A 23850-nucleotide genomic window follows, 5' to 3' on the forward strand; every position below is an offset into this window, starting at 1 on the left:
AGGTGATCAGTGCCGATTGCTTCCTGCAAAATAAGGTCAAGGGCTCGATTAATTTCACTTTCTAGGACGCTTATTATTGGCCATGCACGACCCACAATGAAGATCCTCCATCGTAATTATCCAAGACCATTCAATATGCCCCATATATCCGAGCTGAGCAGCCGTGACAATGTGCAACATCCAACCAGGGAGTGTTTCGGATCAGGATGGATCGTCCGTCACATGAACCTACAGTACAACAATACCATTTATTCTTTTGGGACTGGTGACAACATTGCAAAATGGAGTGAATCCCCAAATGAAGGAGACTGATACAATGTAACTCGATGACAATAGAAACTGCATCATCAGAGCGAAGCTGCCGCCCGCGTACCTCTCATGTGGAAGCCGTAGCCCAGGAACGACGCCTCACAGTTACCCAATCTCGTCACAGTGATTAGGTCCAAACACAATAAATACACGAAAAAAAGGGAAAAATGAAGTTGGGGGAGGGGAACAGCCACTAGCAGCAGGTTCAGGAATTATTGGGGTTCTACATACAGAATCGTACAAGACACGAAGTAGAAACACCTACAGACAAACTAACAGACCTCTACACAACGTCAGAACTAATCGGTGCGCAGCACTCAGTGGCCGTCAATGGCCCTTTGACATCTATACCAATTTTCATCTAAAAATAAATTGTGACAGTCCCATGTAACAGTCTGGCAGCCGTGGTGTCTAAAGACCAAGCACAAGCTGCTACAATGTAGGAACCGTGCTGTAACAGAGTCACGAGTACTCAACTCCTCTTACCACAATTAAGAGTGAACGTTTCATCTTCTTAAATGGGTAAAATCTGCAAAATACTTATTGTTAAAAATCCTCTCGGTTCTCAAAACCCAGGTTACCGGCCACCTCTGGATTCTATCAGAGGTGAACGGTTTCCTAGGAGCGCTGCTCCACAGCTGTCCGGATCACTGGTGCAGAGGTAACGTCGCCTCTGTCAGGAGGATCAGAGAGCACATTGCAGAAGAACGGCTCAAACAAAATCGCTGATCCCAACTGTCAATCATCCGGAGTCCAACAATCCCCCCCAAGGAGAAGTAGGCAGCTGGGAGGCTCCTGAAGGGAGAAGGTGAGCCAACATCTTAAAAGGCATCTACATATTTGAATAAACTATAAAAAAAAAGGGATTTGTTCAATTTTTTGCAAAAAGTTGTAAGTTATGGTAAATTCCTGGTTTTCCGGCACCAGTTCTCCGGAGCTCCCTGCCTGCCAGTGATCACATGCACTTTACTACTACGGCTAATTTCTGGCCTCAGCAGTGATGTTCGGGATACGATGCAAATGATTGGCCAAAATGGTCATGTGATATATGAGACAGCAACATGGAGCTAAACAAAGCCCGGCGGGGAGCTCAGGTGCACTAGCGCTGGATCAGGAGGGGATTTAATGTTTATTGCATATCCTGCAGTTATCAAAAATTTTTTTGGAAAAACCATGGACACCCCCTTTAAATACTACTGTGAAGAAGTGAGCCTAGATTCCCCTCCCCAGATATTCTGCAGGTCACAGAGGACATCACATAATTGTGCCTTTATGGTTTCTCACCCAGTCCCTATTGTCCTGCCATTAATTACAATCAGTCTTCGAAAGGAAGTTCTAAAATTCCAAATGGAACGTCAAGTGAAGGCCAAATACTTAAAGGTCCCTCCCAAGTTATCAGCAACCTACGGGCCGTAAGTTACACTTGGAAACATGTTCACGCGGCCGCAGTGTTGGAAGCTTCAAGTTTACGATCCAGTACCAACTGTGAGCAACATAAAATCACATCAAAATAACACAAATAGTCAATTAACGAGACGTTGGCACATCCAGAAAACAGACTGGAGCTTCAGTACAAACAACATTCCAGCTGCTTACGAAGGAGGAGCAGAAGCCAACACTCTACAGCAATCGTTTTGGGTTGAGTGTAGGTGGAGTCATTTATAAAACAACTCGTATTAGGTGTTCCTAATCCTAAAGATAAAAAAAAAAAAAAAAACCTTAAACAAAAAAAAAACAAAACTTCTCATTGGTTTTTCTTTTGGAGTGGTCCACAATTCCACCAACCAATGGCCCTCAAAACACCTAGTAGGAGAGCACAAACATTAGCTCAGGAGGTCACATTATTATTTACGGGTATAAATAGTTTTAAGAACTTACGATACTCTAAAAAGTATGACCTTGCCTAACCAAATAAATAAAAATGGTCCATCATTTGTTTTTCTTCACAGACATGTCAGTACATAAAAACAGGATACGCCAGTATATTATCAGAAGACCAAGTGACTAAAAAAGAAAAATGTACATATATACAAAATGTCTACAGACCTATTAAAATTCAAGTATCTTCATGGAGGAAATAAAATGGACACAGAAGGCAGGAGAAATTCAATGTCTGACGTGCACCGTTTCTGGTTGGATTTGAACAACCAAGATCTTTAGAAAGAAAAACTCACCATTGTTCAGTTTTTTTTTCCCTACAATAATCTCAAAAAAAGTCCAGTGCAAGAATGAGGCAACGAGCGACACACCATCAGCCTCGGATTAGACTTGCCAATGGAAACGTCTACAGGCTGTTGACCCAATCTGGAGGATCTAGTCATCAATCAGATCCGTCCAACGACTGGTCTCAAAAAATAAAACAAATAAAATTTTGCCCAATGAACACCAGTCCAAGAACAACCAGTCTGGTCATGGGTCAGGTCACGAGGTCACGTTTCTCCCTTATTCATATTATTGTACTCGTTCAGAAGTTGTTCGTATGGAACAGAAACCTCAATGTCATTACTGGAAAACGAAGACTCGTCCAGACACACAAATGTATCCAGCCCAGTAGGAGTCTCAGGGTCCTCAATATTTTCCTCTATAGAAGATTTAGACTTTTCTTCATCTTCAGAGTCATCTCCATCTTCTTCCTCCTCTTCTTCCTCCTCATTAGCAATGTTTATGTTGTTTGGAAAAATCAAGGGTTTATAATCCTTCGACTCCCAAGGTTCTCCTTCCTCTTCGCTGATCCGATCTAGCTGGTTGATGAAGATGGTGGCCTCTTTGTCCTGGAGGGGTTTTACTCCATTCTCCTTTTGCAGACTATTAGAGAAGGTGACAGCGTCGTAGCCATATCCGTTGCGTTTAGTGTAGACCACCATCATATCCTTGCCTTTATTCGGCACGTTACCAGGAAGATCCCCGTTTAGGATTCTGTCGCCACCAGTCTTGCCAATCTGTTTAATCAAATCATTATAAGTTTCCTGTTTTCTACTTAGGAAACTTAAGATGTTGGCGTCCTTTGAATTCGCCATTGGCATTTGCTTGTCCCTTTTTGCACGTGGGTCATTTTCGAAGGGTTCTTTTCTTTTTTTACGTCTCTTTTTAATAGCCTTATGGACCTCCACGAACATGCTGACCTTCCAGTTCACAAACAGGGAAAGCCAGGACAAGCCGAGGTAAATCCAGATCTCCACAAAATATCTGTAAAGGGGACCGTACGTCACCTTTGGATTCACACCTGATAGAAAAAAAAAATTACAAGGTAAAGTTTTGGGTATAACAATATGAAGCATTATGTAAATCACATACTCTTCAGACTTTATCAGTCAACCTCGGATCTGCCCATGATCCCCCAGGTCTTCAGGAAGTGCATAGTGTGAACATCCCACACATCAGACCCTCCTCTGAAGGACACAGTTATAATATGATACATTGTGTCGCACTGTGAACTGTTAAAGGTCAGTCCATAGTGAGGAGCCAAAGTCTCCGCCCACGAGGATCTCTTAAGTTGGAGATCTGTGCAGGGAATGCTGGAAGGAAGATAAAAGTACCAATCCTAATTAGTTATGGGGCACAATATCATCAGAAATAGATATTTAAAAAGGAATGAGCCACACTGAACGGTCTCCCCACAGATTTTTAAAAAAGAAAAAAAAATAAATAAATAAATAATTTTTTCCAATTAAAAAGAGTATGGGGCAAAAAATGAAAAAAAGTTTTTTTTAACTGAGGCTATAAAGCATGGTGAATATGTTAAATAGTATTTTGTATTGGAGAAGAGTGATGTAACTGGAAATAGGGGGCTGGTTATAATGGACAAAAAGGAGTGATGGGAATTCAATGGAGGAGGATTGGAGACAATGTTTGGATGTTGTGGAATTCACATAGAACAAACCTGCTACGTAGTCTCCAAAGCCAATGGTGGTGATGGTGATGAAAGAGAAGTAGAGACCCTCGATGTAGTCCCACCCTTCTGTCCTCATGAAGATTAATGGAGGAATGATGAGGTGGACCACGGCGCCCCATAAGATGAAGATGGCTGTGCAGGTGATCTGAGCTTTTCTCTGCAGGGAAATAAAAGGAGAGGAAATTACAAGTTTACTCTTCAGACTAGTAAAACTCAACCTTGTGGAAGAAACATAAGCAGATGACTGGGGTCTGCCGCACGGGATTGGAAGGGGCCGGAGTGTCACTTTAATTCACCGTCCTTTATGTAACTTCTGTGTCAGTCATGACCGGATAACGCCTTTATATACATTTTCTGCACAATCAGCTGCTTTTAAAAAGTTCCTGCACAGACTGCAAATTAAATGCTACAATCAGCAAGTTTTAGATTAAAAAAAAAAACAAAAAAAACACAGTTACCCTAAACCGCTGCCGAGACGAGAACAAAGTCACGAGATGTATATGCTACAAGAAGCCGACTGGAGTTTCAAGAAGTTTGCACCTTTCTCATAAAATTACAGTTAACAGCTGAGTTTCTATTAAATTCTACCATTATCCTCCAGAGCTGCATTCACTATTCTGTAGGCTTCAGAGCCAAACTCTCCCAGTATTCCCTGCTTGTTTAGGGTTTTTCCACAGTCATCTGAAATAAGAAAAACTAACTGCCCCCTTGCGTTATATGAGCACAGAATACACTTTTATTGGTGCCTTGCCACCAGCTTGCTGACTGTTTCCAATATTAAGTAGCAGAATAGTGAGCGCAGCTCTGAGGTATTATAATACAAGATGTAACTCAAGATCAGTACAGGATAAGTAATGTACAGGGGCTTGCAAAAGTATTCATCCCCTTTCATGTTTCATGTTTTGATACCTTTCCTTTTATTGTGAAGCAAACAACAAATAGGACTAAATTACTAAAACTTCAGTGTGCAAAACTATTCACCCCCCTAAAGTCAGTACTTTGTAGAGCCTCCAATTAGAGCTACAAGTCGCTTTGGATAAGTCTCTTCGAGCTTTTCACATCTTGCCACTTGGATTTTTGCCTATTCTTCAAGGCAAAACTACTCCTGCTCCATCTGGGCTGGGACTTGGCCACTCCAGAACATTTGCATGTTTCCCCTTATACCACTTGACTGTTGCTTTAGCAGGATGCTTTGGGCCATTATCTTGTTGGAAGATGAACCTCTGTCAGTCTCAAATCACTGACAGACTGAAACAGGTTTTGCTCAAGATTTTCCCAGTATTTCTCATCATCCATCTCTCCCCTCAAATCAGAACATCTTCCCTGTTCCTGCTGCCAAAAAACATCCCAACAGCATGATGCTGCCACCAACATGTTTCACTGTGGGAATGGTGTTCTTGGGGTGATTAGCAGTGTTGGTTTGAAGCCAGACATAGCATTTACCTTGGTGACCAGAAAGGTTCAATTTTGGTCTCATCTGGCACCTTCCTCCACACAATTGGGAATCTCCCACATCTTTTGGCAAACTCAAAACGAGCCTTACAATTTATGCAAGTAAAGGCCTTTTTCTGCCTACTCTTCCATAAAGGCCTCCTCTATGGAGTGTACAGTTTATTGTGGTCGTATGGACAGATACTCCAGTCTCTGCTTGGGAACTCTGCAGCTCCTTCAGGGTTACTTTTGGTCTCTGTGCTGTTTCTGATTAATGCCGTCCTTGCCCAACTTAGTCCCTGACTTGCTTGGAGATCTCCTTGGTCGTCATGGTGGTGTTGGGTCAGTGGAGCCTCTTGTTAATGGTGTTGCAGCCTCTGTGGCCTTTCCGAAAAGGTAAGATGTATATACGACAGAAGTGTGACACTTAGGTTACACACAGGAGACGTCCAGTCATGAAGCATGGGACTCATGAAGGGAATTTCTTGCACCAGAAAATTTTAGGGGTGGGGTGTGAATACTTTCATAAGCCACTGTATATACACACAGTGACTGCAGCAGCAGAATAGTGAGTGCAGCTCTGGAGTATAATACAGGAGGTAACTCAGGATCAGTAATGTAATGTATGTACATAGTGACTGCACCAGCAGAATAGTGAGTGCAGCTCTGGGGTATAATACAGGAGGTAACTCAGGATCAGTAATGTAATGTATGTACACAGTGACTGCACCAGCAGAATAGTGAGTGCAGCTCTGGAGTATAATACAGGAGGTAACTCAGAATCAGTAATGTAATGTATGTACAGTGACTGCACCAGCAGAATAGTGAGTGCAGCTCTGGGGTATAATACAGGATGTAACTCAGGATCAGTAATGCAATGTATGTACACAGTGACTGCACCAGCAGAATAGTGAGTGCAGCTCTGGAGTATAATACAGGATGTAACTCAGGATCAGCAATGTAATGTATGTACAGTGACTGCACCAGCAGAATAGTGAGTGCAGCTCTGCAGTATAATACAGGATATAACTCAGGATCAGTAATGTAATGTATGTACACAGTGACTGCACCAGCAGAATAGTGAGTGCAGCTCTGGAGTATAATACAGGATGTAACTCAGGATCAGTAATGTATGTACACAGTGACTGCACCAGCAGAATAGTGAGTGCAGCTCTGGAGTATAATACAGGATGTAACTCAGGATCAGTAATGTAATGTATGTACACAGTGACTGCACCAGCAGAATAGTGAGTGCAGCTCTGGGGTATAATACAGGATGTAACTCAGGATCAGTAATGTAATGTATGTACACAGTGACTGCACCAGCAGAATAGTGAGTGCAGCTCTGGAGTATAATACAGGATAAGTTACCACTTTAGCCCCTCACTGCTGTACACACCCGACTTCTCTCTTATTTGGATAAAACAGCGCCTCTGGTGGCCAAACACAGGATTTCTTACCAGAGTGACTCCTCTTCTGGTGAGAAACTGGCCCAATCTTTTTACTCGCCCGGCAAAGAACTTCCCCAAGGCGCTGATCCAGGTCAGGCACAGCGGTACCCCGAATAATCCATAGAATACGCAGAAGAGCCGCCCGGCTGACGTCTTCGGAGCGATATTACCGTAACCTGGAGGAGAAAAATGGTAAAACCCAATGAATACACGGCTCACTCAGTGAAGGCGGTTTTCTCTCCAGAATTTGCTCAGTCAACACCAGGGGCCATTGTCCTTCATAGGAACAGAATCTTGGGGGCTACACGGGACCCTCGTCCCAGGACAGTGGGCTACTACTACGTCGTCATCAACCAGCCATAAGCGAGGTGTCCGCAATCTGGATATTTCCCATAAGGCTCTGTCTGCCCCATCTCTGTAACCCCCCCATCTCTGAAGCCCCCCCCCCCCCATCTCTGAAGCCCCCCCCCCCCATCTCTGAAGCCCCCGCTCACCGATTGTAGTGATGACTGTGGCTGCGAAGATCACGGCGTTCGGCCAGTTCCAGTTGTTGAAGGTCGTGTTCCCGGTGATCGTCACACCTTGACCAGCAGCATTGGAAACCGTCTGCGGACAGAAACACAGGCAGATTCTAGTGCAAGCTATTATTCTCCTCTATCAGCCACTTGGGTCCGAGGGGTCCTCAGACAGGAGGGTTCTGTCCAGACCGGGAGGCTTGTTGTGCGCATGACCAGACATACTATGGTTATCCCCCATGGCAGTAAAGTAACTGTCGCGGAACTACAACTCCCAGCATGCACGAAGACCCCTGCACTGCAGCAAACATGAAGGAATGGAGCAATCGGCATTTACCGAAAGGTAAGAAAACGACATGAAGACGGACTGGAAACCAGTAGAATAAATGCACTGGGGGAAAGGGGGGGGGGGGGAAGGTTCTTTTAGGAGTTAATGTGATTGCTGCAAAGTAAACGCACAGTATCCTAGAAATAAAACATTAACTTTGTATCACTTTGTATCTGGATCCTTTTTGTGCTGCTTATCTATAAAATAACGGCAGATTAACAGCGCTGATCTCCCACAATCCGAGAGATCCCAGGAATCCATTGTCTCCGTGCTGGAGAATTCTGGGCAGCTTTACTCCCCGGAGCTTCTCCGTACTCCTCTCCATAGGAAGAACAGCCGGTGTGTGACGGATTACCCACAAGTGGTGGAGCCGCGCCAACACAGAGCCACATTATAGGTGTAAAGGGCGAGAAGAGGGGAGACACCGGATCTTTCTAATCCACAACTTTCTACTGAATGTTCCCACTGTATATTGGAGGATCCGGCCAGTGACCCCTGCTCTATGTGCGCGACTCGGAGTGAGCAGAGATCTTCCACATTAAGGAAACTCCTTTCAATTTTATTTCTGTTTGCAAAATCCTACATTTTGACATTCAGGATTAACCCCTTAGGTCTTGCATTTCCTGGAATGTGATAAAGAAGGGTTATAAGACAAAAACATGGAGACCGAGCGCTCAGGCACCTGCCACTGACCTCATGGCCCACGTGCCATCAAACAAGATGACCTCCAGGCTCCTCCGAGCACATGACCCACAGGTTCTAAGGGCCGGTGGAGGAGGCTTTTCATTTCCTTCTCATCCTAATTCAGAGACTGGAAAATCAATTTAGGACTCATGGTAAACAAACACGAGTCCAGATGTGGAAGAAAAGTCTCTTGGGTTTTAGAGCAGCAAGGACAAGAAGAAAAAAAAAAAAAAGTTGAAATAATCTGGTTATCGCCCCTCTATATAGCAAATGCTGGTCTGTCCCACATCAGGGGTCTAAGGGACTGCAGGACAAAAGCAAGAAACCCAAGGAGGACGTGTATTCTGCACCACGGAGCTTAACATAGATCCCATTGCGTCAATGCAAAGTAATCAAATTTAGAAGCTATTTTGATGTTTAAGATTATCCGGATGCTTCTGAATAAAGTTATGTAAACAGACAAATAGTGGGCTCATGGGAAGGACAAAACAAACCCACAAGCAAGTTAGCTGCCCAGGATTATCTTCAGAATTTTTTTTTTTAAAAAGTCATTATCGTAAAAGGAAGCATGTAAAAACTAGAAGACCTCCATAGACAGGACATACCCACTGACGACATCATAGCCATGTTCAATAACTTCAGCAATCAAATTCCTGCCATAGAGAGACAGCCCCATTACTGTAAGATATGATGGCCACAAAATATGACTGCCATTACCTTGATAATGCCATTCCACCTTGGTCAGATATAGTATCTAAAATAATTTTTTGGTGCTTCTCTTACTAAGAGAAATAAAATGTTCCTAGTCAGTTGTTTCATTATTGCAGTCTTCAGAAGACTCACATGACTGATAATAAGCAGCTACTTTGGTCTGAATTTTGGCTTCTCAGGTTTCCATTCTTGGTGTTGCAGCAGACCCCATTACGGTTCCACTTACTTGGTTACCATGTCTCCTCGATCTTGTCCCAACTCTACTTATGGGACAAAAGGTAACATGAGACTTCATTGGGAAAGCTGCAATGTGTTTTTTTTAAATGCACAGAAGTCCTGTAATTTTTATGTATGCTTAGCCCTTCATTATGACATCTGCACAGCAGGCGGAGGTCTGCACAGTGGCTGTTCTCTTAAAAGTTTACGGGGTAGTAGCTGTAGTCTGTTAACCTCATTTTATAGGGAGCTGACAGCTGCTCTTCATGTGGATTCTGTAAAACAAGGGAGAGGCATGGGAATGTAAGGAGAGGCATACAGGTGACGCAGTGAGCATCGCCCGTGGATAGACGTGCACAGAATCTTCTGCAAGTAAAATGTATGGGGGGAAAAAAAATAAATAAAAATATATTGAAGATCTCATACAAGATAAAAGTCCAGCCATCACATTTCAAGATTAACAATTGATCAAAGTCCATAGTGTGAAACCTGATATCAGAGAGCTTAGAAAGTTTCTTCATTTATCTTAAGAGATTATAAAATCACCATTATCCCACAACAGGCCTGACAGAGTCCATCCAAAATGGCAGCAGCATCCTCCAGCCTTCTTTACTGGTCACCAGGCCGAGCAGAGTTCCCACCTCAACATTATCAGGATCCTTTCCCACTAAAGGCTGCCAGAACCTTCTCTTGAGTGCCATAACGTAAAGAGTCCCCCCCAATAGCATTAAGATATGTAGACCACTCCCTTATTATATGAACCCCCCTCAATAGTAGCAGGACAAAGTGAATTCTTATCAGGCCCTAAAAAAAGCTCCTTATTCACATCAGAACATGAAGAGTCCCAATAATACCAACAGGATCGCAGTAGTTCCCCTCAACAGTACCAGGACCTGCAGAGTCCTCTTTAATAGGATAGGGCCCCACAGACACCCCCACAGCAGGACCACAACTGTACATTTATCCCTCTACTTTTGAGTTTGCTGCCAACAGCAAGAAGCTAGCCTTGCCCTGTAGATGCCATAACAAACTGCTGGGTGAGGCTGCAGAGAACACGATGCCCTCTGTGCCAGGGAACATGGTAACATTCCTCATGACCCACATTCCTCATTAACATGTGATTACAGTCATTTGCTCATCAAGATGGTCAGTACAAAGATTGATTCAATCAGCCCTATAGAAGCCCCCATTATGGGTAACAATTCTTATCGAATGACCTATGGGAGTTAACATCTCCCAAAAAGGCGCTCCACCGCCGACACCGTCAGGGCCTCTGCCAGCTTCTACATACAGGAGCCTATAGCCCGCAGCTCCACAGACAGCTCATCGCAGGCCACGTCTGACATCTCAGGCACGCAAACAGCTGGCTGCCTGTCTGTCTTCAGACTTCTCCTTATGTAATAGAGCAAATTCCTGCTGTAAAAAAGCCCCTTTGGGGCCAGAAATGAAGTCTTGATCAAAAAACATGGAGGAAGCAGCCTTATTATCACCAGCTGCGAGGAGACGGCTCCACAAGATGGACGATTAATAGAGTGTTAATAGGATCGAATAAATCAACTGTGAGCGAGCGAAAGTCCGGAGCACAGCCAAAACTTCGCTGCGAGGAAACTTACAAAACTTGAGTTTGGGTTTTTATACAGGAGAAAAACTCCATAAAATGTTCATGTATAAATCCAGTTTAAAAAAAAAAAAAAAGTCTATAAAAACATTTATGGAGCCATTAAATGACTCCATTCAGATCAAAGCACCGCAAATGGCACATCCGACCTCGGCTGGACACGACAGAAGACGAGGCACGATCTATAAATTGTACTTGGGCCAGAGCTACACCCCACCAACAGGACTATAGGACATACAAATGGCGGTCAGAGGGTTTATACTCATGTATGCGCCACTGCCTAGTGCAATCTGATCGCTGCACAACCACAAGACCCAGAAGAGCCTCCATTGTGATCACTGATCCAACGCGTTTGAGGCCAGGTTTGCAGTTATCCAGGAGAAGGCGGTTAATAATGTCCCGGACGGGATCTGCATCAGGTTAATGAATGACCCATCAGCCTTGAAGGCCATCACCGGGCTGATAAATAAAAGGGGAGAGCAAATATTTTTACATTAAAAAGTATAAAAACAAGCAATGAAAAAAAAAATCCCAAACAGGAAAAATAAACAGCAGGTATCCAGCAAGAACGCAAATGATGGAGAATACGTCACTGTTCTCCATGTGGCTGATAACAGGGAGCAATACGCTGTACACACCTGTCCTACGGTCAGCCTCTCCCCTGCTTGTAGTGGCTGATAACAGGGAGCAGTAGCTTGTTGGACAGGTGGATACATTGGTGGATTGTATCTGTGAATAACAGAGTGTCCCACTGTAAACACCTGTCCTTCAGTCAGCCTTCCCCATCAGATTGTAAGGGCTGATAACAGGGAGCAAAAGACTGCACTAGTGGCAGAGGATGGAAAAGAGCAAGAACCTTGGAGGGATCCAGATGCCGACAGAACATTGCAATTGATTCATTGTAACAAGCACCTCAGCTGTGTGAGCAGGTCCACGTTACAGGGTCAATCTCTGGGAATAAAAGCATTCCCACTCACTGACAGCAAGCAGAGATTGTTACCAAAAAGGAAATGTTAGGAACAGAAATGATTAGAAAGCGGCCAAACATTTACAGTAATTTTCAGAAATGTCGGCGCCACGTCTGTAGCTGCACAGAGCAAGCTCCGCTCCCGCCATCGGCCACCTCACTCCCTGGATCCAAAGTGGCGGAACCGGCGATCCACGATTCTTCCCACAGACACAAGCGCACAATAAACAGGAAAGTGAATGAGAACAAAAGAAAGAATGGGTGAGAACGACAAGTTATTATAGGAGGAAGAGAACAATAAGTCAGATCATCCGACCCCAGAGATTACTCCGTTACCCCTCCCGTCTGACGCGACTTCGTGTCCACCTCCCTATGAAGAGCTCACGTGAATTCACCCAAGAAGCAGTGGATACATTGTGTCGGAGCCGCCGCTCAGCCCAATCCGCAGCTGTCGTGGCAATGGACCAGCGTTCTGTCGCCTCCATCCCAGCTGCCGAGCGTTTGGCCAAGGAAACTGGAAAAAGAATCAGCAGCTTCTGCGGTAACCGGAGGATTGTAGAAAGACGGCGCAGTGTCTCCACCTGCTCCTGGTGACAACTTCATTCATGGAAATAACAGGTTGTCAGAACCGCTCTGCCTCAAGCTCCAACCTACAACCATCTAGAGAAAAAAAACTGCAACTTTATAATAAAGGTCATTTAGGGCACCTGATAATGGGGTGCAATGAGGACCCAAACGTGAGCGAACGGAGAAATGGGCGTACTGCCACCACTGTGCGGGCGCAATAGAGGACCCCATTGTGCGATACATTACAATATTATATATTGTAAAGGCCCAAGAACGATCCTCCAAGATGGAAAGTGCAGACCCACATGTACGGAACCGCAGCTCCGGGCAGAAAGGCAGGAGAGGGAGAATGCACAGAAGGAAGAGACCCCGGGAAATGGTCAGAGAAGGTCCTGAGCGCAGCAGACAAATCCAAGCGTCAGATGCGGCATTTACAGGGGACGGTGTGGGCAGCATGTGCTCCTCAGTGCGGAGCCGTACACCTGTATGGACGGGTGACGGATTAGAGAGGTTCCTTCATCACTTTACAGGAAGTGTGGAGCTCGAGCCCCTGCTCTGCCCGAGTCGCTAGTCCTCCCCTCTGGAGGAGTCCGGTAACTGCTTTCTCCCATCTACTGAACACATGCACACTCAGGGTTGTCTCTTACTTACCGTGACAATCCACGTCGCTGTGGTCGAGTAATACGGATATTCAGACCAGCATTATATACGAGTCCAACTAAAGCGCGGGAACGCGCATAAGAAAAAGCTTATACCAACTCTGCCGGACTGACAGCAGCTACTGTGGAGCGAGAGATCTCTGCAGGGAGGAGGGACACTGAGGAAGGCGAGGTCTCAGCAGGGAGGAGGGACACTGAGGAGCGTGAGGTCTCAGCAGGGAGGAGGGACACTGAGGAGCGCGAGGTCTCAGCAGGGAGGAGGGACACTGAGGAGCGCGAGGTCTCAGCAGGGAGGAGGGACACTGAGGAACTGTCAATCAAGCTACGTGGCGGAAGATTGGTGTAGAATCGATTGGGATTCGGAGTTTCATAGAACATAAATCTTAGATCTAATAAGTGAGTAACAATGTATGCATGTTGCATTGTGAAATCTGGTGACAGATCTGCTTTACTCACCCACAGTGACATAATCTATGATGGAAGTGACCTGGAATGATGCGCTGTGCGTCACAGGGCTTAGACACCCCAACACCTGAAGACACAGGACAAGAGTGGCCTGGGGCAGAAGTCACAGGAAGCTCAGTAAGGATTGAGAATCATCTGTCAAGACCTCAGACTTTCTTTTGGGCGACGAAGATTGTACAAGTTGCATCGTACGAGAAGAAAAAATGGTTTATAGAATGAAAATTATCTCCAAAGTTCGACGCTTCTCTCTGCTGTTCCTGTGCGTCAGCTTCTGAATCAGGAGGTTCAGGATGATCAACACTAAAGGTCCATGCCAGAGCAGAAGCTGCACATGGCGAGATCATATAGGAAGGTCTGCGTGCCGCCTCGCTAATTGTCCAAATCTGTATATAATTACCAACCACCACAGAAGATGAGCAGATGGAGGTCGGTGTGGAATGGAAAAGGGGGGGGGGGAGTTGGGAAGGAAAAAAAGCAAATAAAAAAAAATATATATGTGTCCGCAAAAACGATAACAAAATTGTAAAGTGTTATCTTCCAGAGCGAGCACCTACAGGTCCGTACACGAGTGGCTGTGATAAGCCTGCCAGAAATGCACAGAGATCCGGCCCCACAAGATCACACGGAAGCCTCCATCTTGGCTTCGTTTATCTTCCAGTGATCATGAGTGGCAGCATAGCTTAAGCCGGTCACATGCAGAGCTGCAATCAAACTTCTCCGCTTTCTTGCCACCAGAGCGCAATAGTGCTGGGAGTAAAGTTTCCATGTCAGACAGTGAACTGCAGACTAGAGTTTGGTTTTGCCCCCAGTGATTTGCGCAGGAAAGTCGGGAGACCCCTGTAGGCCACGTTCACACGTTCAGCATTTGTAACCAGTAGTGGAACAATCAGAGGAGAAGTAAATAGAAACTGCAAGTGTAAGCGGAGACCTGGAGAGCAGGAAAACTGACGATGTAAAAGACCGGTACTGGCCAAAGAATGAGCGTGGACACAGCGTCCTGCAGGGCAATCCACCCAGAAGCTCCGCTCTGCTCCACCACAAGGCAGATGATGTGGGAACACTTGCAGTTGCATCATCTGAGCCGAACAGCGCAGCGGTCTCACCAGATGTTCCTGCAGATCACATGAGGCAAACACCACGCTGACATCACGCAGCCCCATGACACCTGCACTTACTCCTGGGGCCCATTAATGCAAAACCGCAGCCCCGAGGTCTCAATCCAAGGAAAAAAAAAAGTGTTCTGGGTGGATAAATATTACTGTGAGGACTGAACCAATTCACATTTTTATTTTTCAGTCCCCGGCTCCTCAATTTTATTATATACAGACTTTTTGCTAAGGTGACAGAATGTGCAAATACACGAGGTAGAGCAGGGAACGGTCCAAATGAAAGTCTTGTCACGAGATCTATCTATTATTTCCTGGGAATGTGGAGTGTTGTGTGAGCAAACACTGCGGCTGGAGGAAGCCATGGAGCAACGATTGACACTCACCAAAGTCAATAAACTGTGAAGGCTGGAAGGGCCTGGAGGGGATGGGGAGAACATAGAGATGAGCAGGTCCTCAGTGGTGGGGGCATTTGTGTATTCACCAAACTTCATGATGGCCAGGCCCCTGGACCTTATATTTGCTATGCAGGCAAAAGTTGTAAAAAACTCATCTGCAATACACAATGTGGGGGTCCGAGCATGGTCATTTGTGGGGCCAAGATGGATTTAGTGCTAATTATTTAATGGCCTTTGGCTTGATCTGAAGCCATGGTGACTTGATCAGTGAACAAGGAAGATGGATCTTGTGCAGCCTAGATGGGTCCACCAGGGTCTTCTCCGGCACTATCTTGATAGCAACCCGATGGCATGATACTGGTCTTCATCATTGCCTTGTTCCTTCCATTCTTCCGACCAGGAGGTCCTTCTCCAGGGGTCACTACATATGATGTGTCCACAGTAGACAAGTCGTAGCTTGGTGATTCTTGCTTCTGGTGAAAGATCTTGGCTTGATTCATTCCAAATTGAGGTTTCTTCATCTTGCCCTCCATGCTATTGATAACGTCCTTCTCCCGCACCACATTCCGAAGGCGCTGACTGGTCTTCTGTCTTGTTTCTTTAGTGTCCAGGCTTCACATCTCTACGTTCCTGCCAATACTCCATGATAAGCATTTTCTCACATTTTTCTAGACAAGAAGATACACAGTATTTGGCTACAAGGTTTTCAACAGGTTTCCATTTTGCAAGGCTATGTGCACAAGCTGCAGATTAGCAGCAGTTTTCCATGAATTTACAGTACCATGTAAACTTATGGAAAACAAAATCCGCAGCATACATGCTGCGGAAAAAAACGAGCGGAAACGTAGCGTTGTTTATTCCGCAGCATGTCAATACTTTGTGCAGATTCCGCAGCGATTTACACCTGCTCCACAATAGGAATCCGCACAAAAGTTGCTGTAAATCGGAGTTAATTCCGCAGGAAATCTGCAGTACGGTTTAAATGCGGATTTACCAAAATCAGTCCGGAAAAATCCGCAGAGTAACCTGCAAGGCGTGCACATACCCCAAGTCTTCACCCAGTGGGGGTCATTACTTTTCCTACAAGAGTCTGTATGGGCTGGTCATATATTTTATACCAAAACCACCCACAGCACATCTGGCTCCTTAGACACCAAAACATTGACACAAAGCCTACAGACTTATGTGTCCACGTCAAGCCTGACAATGTATCTCATGTCCTACGTCACCAAGAAGATCACATTCAGGAGACACAATGGAAGCGCTTCATATCAGGAGACCGCGCAGACCACAAGAGGAGCTCAGAAGCCCCCGGGACCACGGACACTTTCCATCAACACCCAAAGCTGAAGGAATGGAAACTGCTCGCTACAAAGAAAGCTTTTCTGTCTGACCTCAACCATTCCCTTCCCGACACATCAACGGCCCTGGGAACAGGTCAAACCCAAAAAACTGCAAACAGTCATTCCTCCCCCAATGTGGACCCCCCAAACCAAATAATTATCCTCCCACCACGTGTGATGTTACATGAGGGATATGGAACCTCCTCAGTCCATGACTCAGAGCCAGAGAAAAGGAACGGAGCAAGAAAGAGGAAGAAAATCTGAAAAATCAAAGATGATGATGAGGAAGTAACGCGATACATACATGTAAAATGTAACAGGAGGAAGAAAAACAACATAACTGACAAAGGGGAAAGGATGACAAGTAACTTCTTCTTCCTCATCAGATACACAGTTATATTCTTGTACATAGGAGCAGTATTATAGTAGTTATATTCTTGTACATAGGAGCAGTATTATAGTAGTTATATTCTTGTACATAGGAGCAGTATTATAGTAGTTATATTCTTGTACATAGGGGGCAGTATTATAGTAGTTATATTCTTGTACATAGAGGCAGTATTATAGTAGTTATATTCTTGTACATAGGAGCAGTATTATAGTAGTTATATTCTTGTACATAGGGGCAGTATTATAGTAGTTATATTCTTGTACATAGGAGCAGTATTATAGTAGTTATATTCTTGTACATAGGAGCAGTGTTATAGTAGTTATATTCTTGTACATAGGAGCAGTATTATAGTAGTTATATTCTTGTACATAGGGGGCAGTATTATAGTAGTTATATTCTTGTACATAGAGGCAGTATTATAGTAGTTATATTCTTGTACATAGGAGCAGTATTATAGTAGTTATATTCTTGTACATAGGGGCAGTATTATAGTAGTTATATTCCTGTACATAGGAGCAGTATTATAGTAGTTATATTCTTGTACATAGGGAGCAGTATTATAGTAGTTATATTCTTGTATATAGGAGCAGTATTATAGTAGTTATATTCTTGTACATAGGGGGCAGTATTATAGTAGTTATATTCTTGTACATAGAGGCAGTATTATAGTAGTTATATTCTTGTACATAGGAGCAGTATTATAGTAGTTATATTCTTGTACATAGGGGCAGTATTATAGTAGTTATATTCTTGTACATAGGGGCAGTATTATAGTAGTTATATCCTTGTACATAGGGGCAGTATTATAGTAGTTATATTCTTGTACATAGGGGCAGTATTATAGTAGTTATATTCTTGTACATAGGAGCAGTATTATAGTAGTTATATTCTTGTACATAGGGGCAGTATTATAGTAGTTATATTCTTGTACATAGGGGCAGTATTATAGTAGTTATATCCTTGTACATAGGAGCAGTATTATAGTAGTTATATTCTTGTACATAGGGGCAGTATTATAGTAGTTATATTCTTGTACATAGGAGCAGTATTATCGCACTTATAATATTGTACATAGAGGGCAGTATTATAGTAGTTATATTCTTGTACATAGGGGCAGTATTATAGTAGTTATATTCTTGTACATAGGGGCAGTATTATAGTAGTTATATTCTTGTACATAGGGGCAGTATTATAGCAGTTATATTCTTGTACATAGGGGCAGTATTATAGTAGTTATGTTCTTGTACATAGGGGCAGTATTATAGTAGTTATATTCTTGTATATAGGAGCAGTATTATAGTAGTTATATTCTTGTACATAGGGGCAGTATTATAGTAGTTATATTCTTGTACATAGGGGCAGTATTATAGTAGTTATATTCTTGTACATAGGGGCAGTATTATAGTAGTTATATTCTTGTACATAGGGGCAGTATTATAGTAGTTATATTCTTGTACATAGGGGCAGTATTATAGCAGTTATATTCTTGTACATAGGGGCAGTATTATAGTAGTTATGTTCTTGTACATAGGAGCAGTATTATAGTAGTTATATTCTTGTATATAGGAGCAGTATTATAGTAGTTATATTCTTGTACATAGGGGGCAGTATTATAGTAGTTATATTCTTGTACATAGAGGCAGTATTATAGTAGTTATATTCTTGTACATAGGAGCAGTATTATAGTAGTTATATTCTTGTACATAGGGGCAGTATTATAGTAGTTATATTCTTGTACATAGGGGCAGTATTATAGTAGTTATATCCTTGTACATAGGGGCAGTATTATAGTAGTTATATCCTTGTACATAGGAGCAGTATTATAGTAGTTATATTCTTGTACATAGGGGCAGTATTATAGTAGTTATATTCTTGTACATAGGAGCAGTATTATAGTAGTTATATTCTTGTACATAGGGGCAGTATTATAGTAGTTATATTCTTGTACATAGGGGCAGTATTATAGTAGTTATATCCTTGTACATAGGAGCAGTATTATAGTAGTTATATTCTTGTACATAGGGGCAGTATTATAGTAGTTATATTCTTGTACATAGGAGCAGTATTATCGCACTTATAATATTGTACATAGAGGGCAGTATTATAGTAGTTATATTCTTGTACATAGGGGCAGTATTATAGTAGTTATATTCTTGTACATAGGGGCAGTATTATAGTAGTTATATTCTTGTACATAGGGGCAGTATTATAGCAGTTATATTCTTGTACATAGGGGCAGTATTATAGTAGTTATGTTCTTGTACATAGGGGCAGTATTATAGTAGTTATATTCTTGTATATAGGAGCAGTATTATAGTAGTTATATTCTTGTACATAGGGGCAGTATTATAGTAGTTATATTCTTGTACATAGGGGCAGTATTATAGTAGTTATATTCTTGTACATAGGGGCAGTATTATAGTAGTTATATTCTTGTACATAGGGGCAGTATTATAGTAGTTATATTCTTGTACATAGGGGCAGTATTATAGCAGTTATATTCTTGTACATAGGGGCAGTATTATAGTAGTTATGTTCTTGTACATAGGAGCAGTATTATAGTAGTTATATTCTTGTATATAGGAGCAGTATTATAGTAGTTATATTCTTGTACATAGGGGGCAGTATTATAGTAGTTATATTCTTGTACATAGAGGCAGTATTATAGTAGTTATATTCTTGTACATAGGGGCAGTATTATAGTAGTTATATTCTTGTACATAGGGGCAGTATTATAGTAGTTATATCCTTGTACATAGGGGCAGTATTATAGTAGTTATATCCTTGTACATAGGAGCAGTATTATAGTAGTTATATTCTTGTACATAGGGGCAGTATTATAGTAGTTATATTCTTGTACATAGGAGCAGTATTATAGTAGTTATATTCTTGTACATAGGAGCAGTATTATAGTAGTTATATTCTTGTACATAGGGGCAGTATTATAGTAGTTATATTCTTGTACATAGGAGCAGTATTATAGTAGTTATATTCTTGTACATAGGAGCAGTATTATAGTAGTTATATTCTTGTACATAGGAGCAGTATTATAGTAGTTATATTCTTGTACATAGGGGGCAGTATTATAGTATATTTTAGTACATAGGGGATATCCTATGCCATTTACTTTGTTTTTGGTCTTTCCCTGCCCGTCAATGTAAACACCTGCTATGAGTTAGGATCAGGGAAGTTGGAAATCCAGGATCAGACATACATGTTACACAAGATAAGAGGTAGAGAAAACACATTATCAGGCGTCTGAGCCACATGTTGAGCAGTGAAGGTTACAGACTTCTGGCCGGAAGCTGATCTCAGTTTTTCCATTCCAGAGGAGCCCTGAGCGCTGCCCCTATAGTCTGAGGGGCTTTGTGTGGTGACTCCAGAAGACAGATGGGCTCCTGGCATTCATCATCACAGATGCAGGTCATGAATGGAGGAGGCAGCTGGGAATACAAGTCTTTGCGCTTGGCTTCGGCTTGTCCCCTGTAGATGTAGAACAAGTCATGTCGGGGACATGGGAAAGTTGGACCAGGACCCCTTTCAGAGTCATGACCACCATAGTCGTAGTCCATCAGTTTTTGATCTAGAGACCCTTCTCCTTCAGGCAGGATTCCTTCTTATTTGTCTTAAAAGAAACCCAAGAATTTACTCATCTAAGACCTGAAGACTCTTCTGTGTATTTTCTAGTCTCATTTTGAAGTGTCAGGACACAGCCCACAGAATAGACGTATACTACCTTCATGTAAGGACCATGTTCCCAAAACTTGGCAGGTCCTCAGAACATCTCAGATCTTCAGTCCTCGGACAAGGACGTGAAGGAACCACTATATTGGACAGAGAAGGAGGACACTTGCCCCTTTACCCTCCAATCAGTACCAAAAGTGACCGGTCCAAGAACTATGCTGGCATCACGCACAGTCACATGACCACGCCAACCCACCGGCCATTCACCTCGAGAATGGAGCATAAGCACAACCTGCGGAGCCTTCACGGCATGGGAATAGGATGTGGATGTGGAAGTCAGGAAATCCTGGACTCGTGCACGAGAGCCCTACAAAACAGACACCCGGCTCCGCGCCCTAAACTCCCCAGTTACCTAACGCCCAAGGAATGCGACTCACAGAAGCGGCCATCAGCCGGCAAAGCGATGGGTGAAGGCACAGAGTGGTCTGGAGGAAAACCGGGGCGACTCCGAGGAAAGGACCACTCCACCCAGAGAAGAGAAGGGGCCGTGATGTAGTGCGAAAACCGAGATGATTCACTTCCACTCCAGTAACCAAAGGATTCAGGAGAAAAGGAGGGAAAGAAAGAAAAAAGCGGTTTTGGGTGGAGTTCGCCACAAAGGCATAGAAGGGACGTCACTACACGGGACGGCCGCTGCCATGGCTCCTGGATAATCGCAGGCGATGCTGAGACAGAAGATCAGCAGGAGAAGCTGGCCTGCCTGCTGACAGTTTCCATCTATAGGTAATAATATATCGGAGAGGAGCTGGAGATCCACTGATCTCATCCTCGGCAGCATAGCCGCCTCCTCGGCAGCATAGTCGACTCCTCCGGCCTCCACGGCAGCAGTTGCCTCCTCCAGCCTCCTCGGCAGCAGTTGCCTCCTCCGGCCTCCTCGGCAGCAGTTGCCTCCTCCGGCCTCCTCGGCAGCATAGTCGACTCCTCGGCAGCATAGTCGCCTCCTCCGGCCTCCTCAGCAGCATAGTCACCTCCTCGGCAGCATAGTCGCCTCCGGCTTCGGCCCTCCTGAATGGAGTCATCTGCAAAGATTCACGACCACCATTCATGCATCGATTCCTTCAGTCTCTCACTGGGGATAAAGTTTTGATACTCGATGGGAGATAATGAAACAATGTAACACTGCCACAAATCCCTTAAAGGCAAAGTGTCACAATTACAGGAATGTCATTTTCAAAGGCGTAAGGAATTATTATCTTCTTTCTACGAGTGTCAGTGTTGATGAACTAGAATGCTCAGGATGAACAGCTCTTGTAGATGACATTATGGGATTACTGCAAATATGATACAATCAGAACTGATTACTGCATGTAGTAATACCATAACAGATCCTGGCTGGGAGTTGTGGTGCTGGTGGGAAGATCAGATCCTTTGTGACATGCTGAAGAAGACCTTTGTCTCGGCCTCGCTGCTGACAGTCACTTTTGCTCTGCGCACTCATCCAGTCTCAGCAGATCAGAGGCCTCCAGGAAACGCTGCGCCAATGTCAGCAGAATCCACTTCCCTGTCATCGCTGCAGGTGCAGAGGGACAGCGCAGAATTGGAGTGTGGGGGTCTGAGGCTGCGCCAAAAATATCTGCCCAAAATACAGCAACATTCCCCAGAACAGGAGGCCCATACCATGAGCTGCAGCTCTGCGGACCTGGCATTCTGCTCATCCTGAGCCTCCTGGTGGAAGAGTGGAATTCCTAAACTACAGTATAGACCGACACGTGCAGGACGGGAGCTTTAACCTGCAGAATGATGACCATGATGAAACTGCATTCATGATCCCAGGGGAGAACAGGGCCACCCTCATGTGGCAGATCAATGGCCGCCATCAGCAGAAATCGTAGTGGAAGGAAGAAATATCTAAAATTAGAAGACAAGGAAATCCATATCTAGGTATTGGCTAAGGTGGATAAAACCTGAAGACACAAATGATATAGAGATCGAGACATTGTGACACTGTCCCTCCGAGCGATCGCTGTATACCGGGGCCCAAGGGTAACGTTTCTCCTTGCGGAGAGTGACATGTCTCCTCACCCTGGAATGCCAAGGTGAGGAGACTGGTGCCTCGCACTGTATACGGCACAGGACACTGTCTGGTGTCACAGAGGAAAAGTTCAGCATTTACAGAAGTGAACTCTGAACAGAAGACGCATTCAGAGCCTCCGACAGACAGCGGACCATTCACAGGACCCCCCTTCCCCCCGAAGACCCCCACATCACCAACCATGGGTCCTCGGAAAGTGGATTAGTTTGCACCAGATTACTTGCCTAACAATTCACCATGAATAAGAGGCATCACGAACCTCTGAAGGCGTGGGCCATCTCCAGCGTCATCCTCCCGAGTACCATGTGCAGCGCTGAGCTTTGTAGTGTGGGCCTAAGAGAGCGGTGACACAGACACATCGCTGTGCGGTGGCAAGGAGAGAAGGACGTCGCCACCCGGCACCAAGGACCCCGCCAAGAGAGAAGTCATCGCACAGGTTAATGCGGATGCCCAAGAACCTCACAGCAGTGTCAGTGCGCATAAATATTAGCGCCCACATACTGCAGTTCCATCAGGACGTTCCGGTTTCTCAGGATTCCGTGTTCCCATCGCTCTTGGAAAGCGCACAGGAGCAGAAGTAGGTCACACTCGTCTGCCGCTCCCATTCTGAACAGTGCGCTGACCTCGCTCCCTGGCAGCTCCGCAAAGCAAGACGAGCTGCTAAGGCTCAAGACAAAAGCCAAGAACAACAACAAATCTAAGGAATAAATCGCTGCACGTTATTAGCCGCGCCGCCAGCGGAGGAACCGTCATGTTCTGTCCAGACTGCACAGCCGGACAATAACGGGTTAACTCCCAGCGTTCTTATTCCTATCGCGCCAACATAACCTGCAGCGCTGTACAATACGCAGGGACGTGAGCAGACCATGATGACATCACAGAATAATAACACACAGATCACCGCGTACAGGAGGAGCGAGGGTCCTGGGCCAGGAGATGGGGGGACACAATGCAGAACGTGCCGTCATGTACGGTCCGGACACCATTATAATAAATATTTACATAACGCTGCATGACCCGGTC

The 23850-nt window shown here is 44.3% G+C and overlaps 1 protein-coding gene across 1 annotated transcript in view; it reads right to left on the reverse strand.

Moving 5' to 3' along the window:
- Positions 1 to 1120: 1120 nt before the first annotated feature.
- Positions 1121 to 23850, reverse strand: part of KCNK5 (potassium two pore domain channel subfamily K member 5) — a 29433-nt gene continuing 6703 nt past the window's right edge. The window contains exons 2-5 of the mRNA XM_077282032.1: positions 7578 to 7689; positions 7093 to 7259; positions 4190 to 4358; positions 1121 to 3532 (exon numbers count right to left, since the gene is read on the reverse strand). Of these exons, the coding sequence (XP_077138147.1) occupies positions 2739 to 3532; positions 4190 to 4358; positions 7093 to 7259; positions 7578 to 7689 (1242 nt within the window). The 3' untranslated portion in view covers positions 1121 to 2738. The remainder of the gene's footprint in view (positions 3533 to 4189; positions 4359 to 7092; positions 7260 to 7577; positions 7690 to 23850) is intronic.

Source organism: Ranitomeya variabilis, chromosome 2 (genome assembly GCF_051348905.1).
Source record: "Ranitomeya variabilis isolate aRanVar5 chromosome 2, aRanVar5.hap1, whole genome shotgun sequence".
NCBI lineage: Eukaryota > Metazoa > Chordata > Amphibia > Anura > Dendrobatidae > Ranitomeya > Ranitomeya variabilis.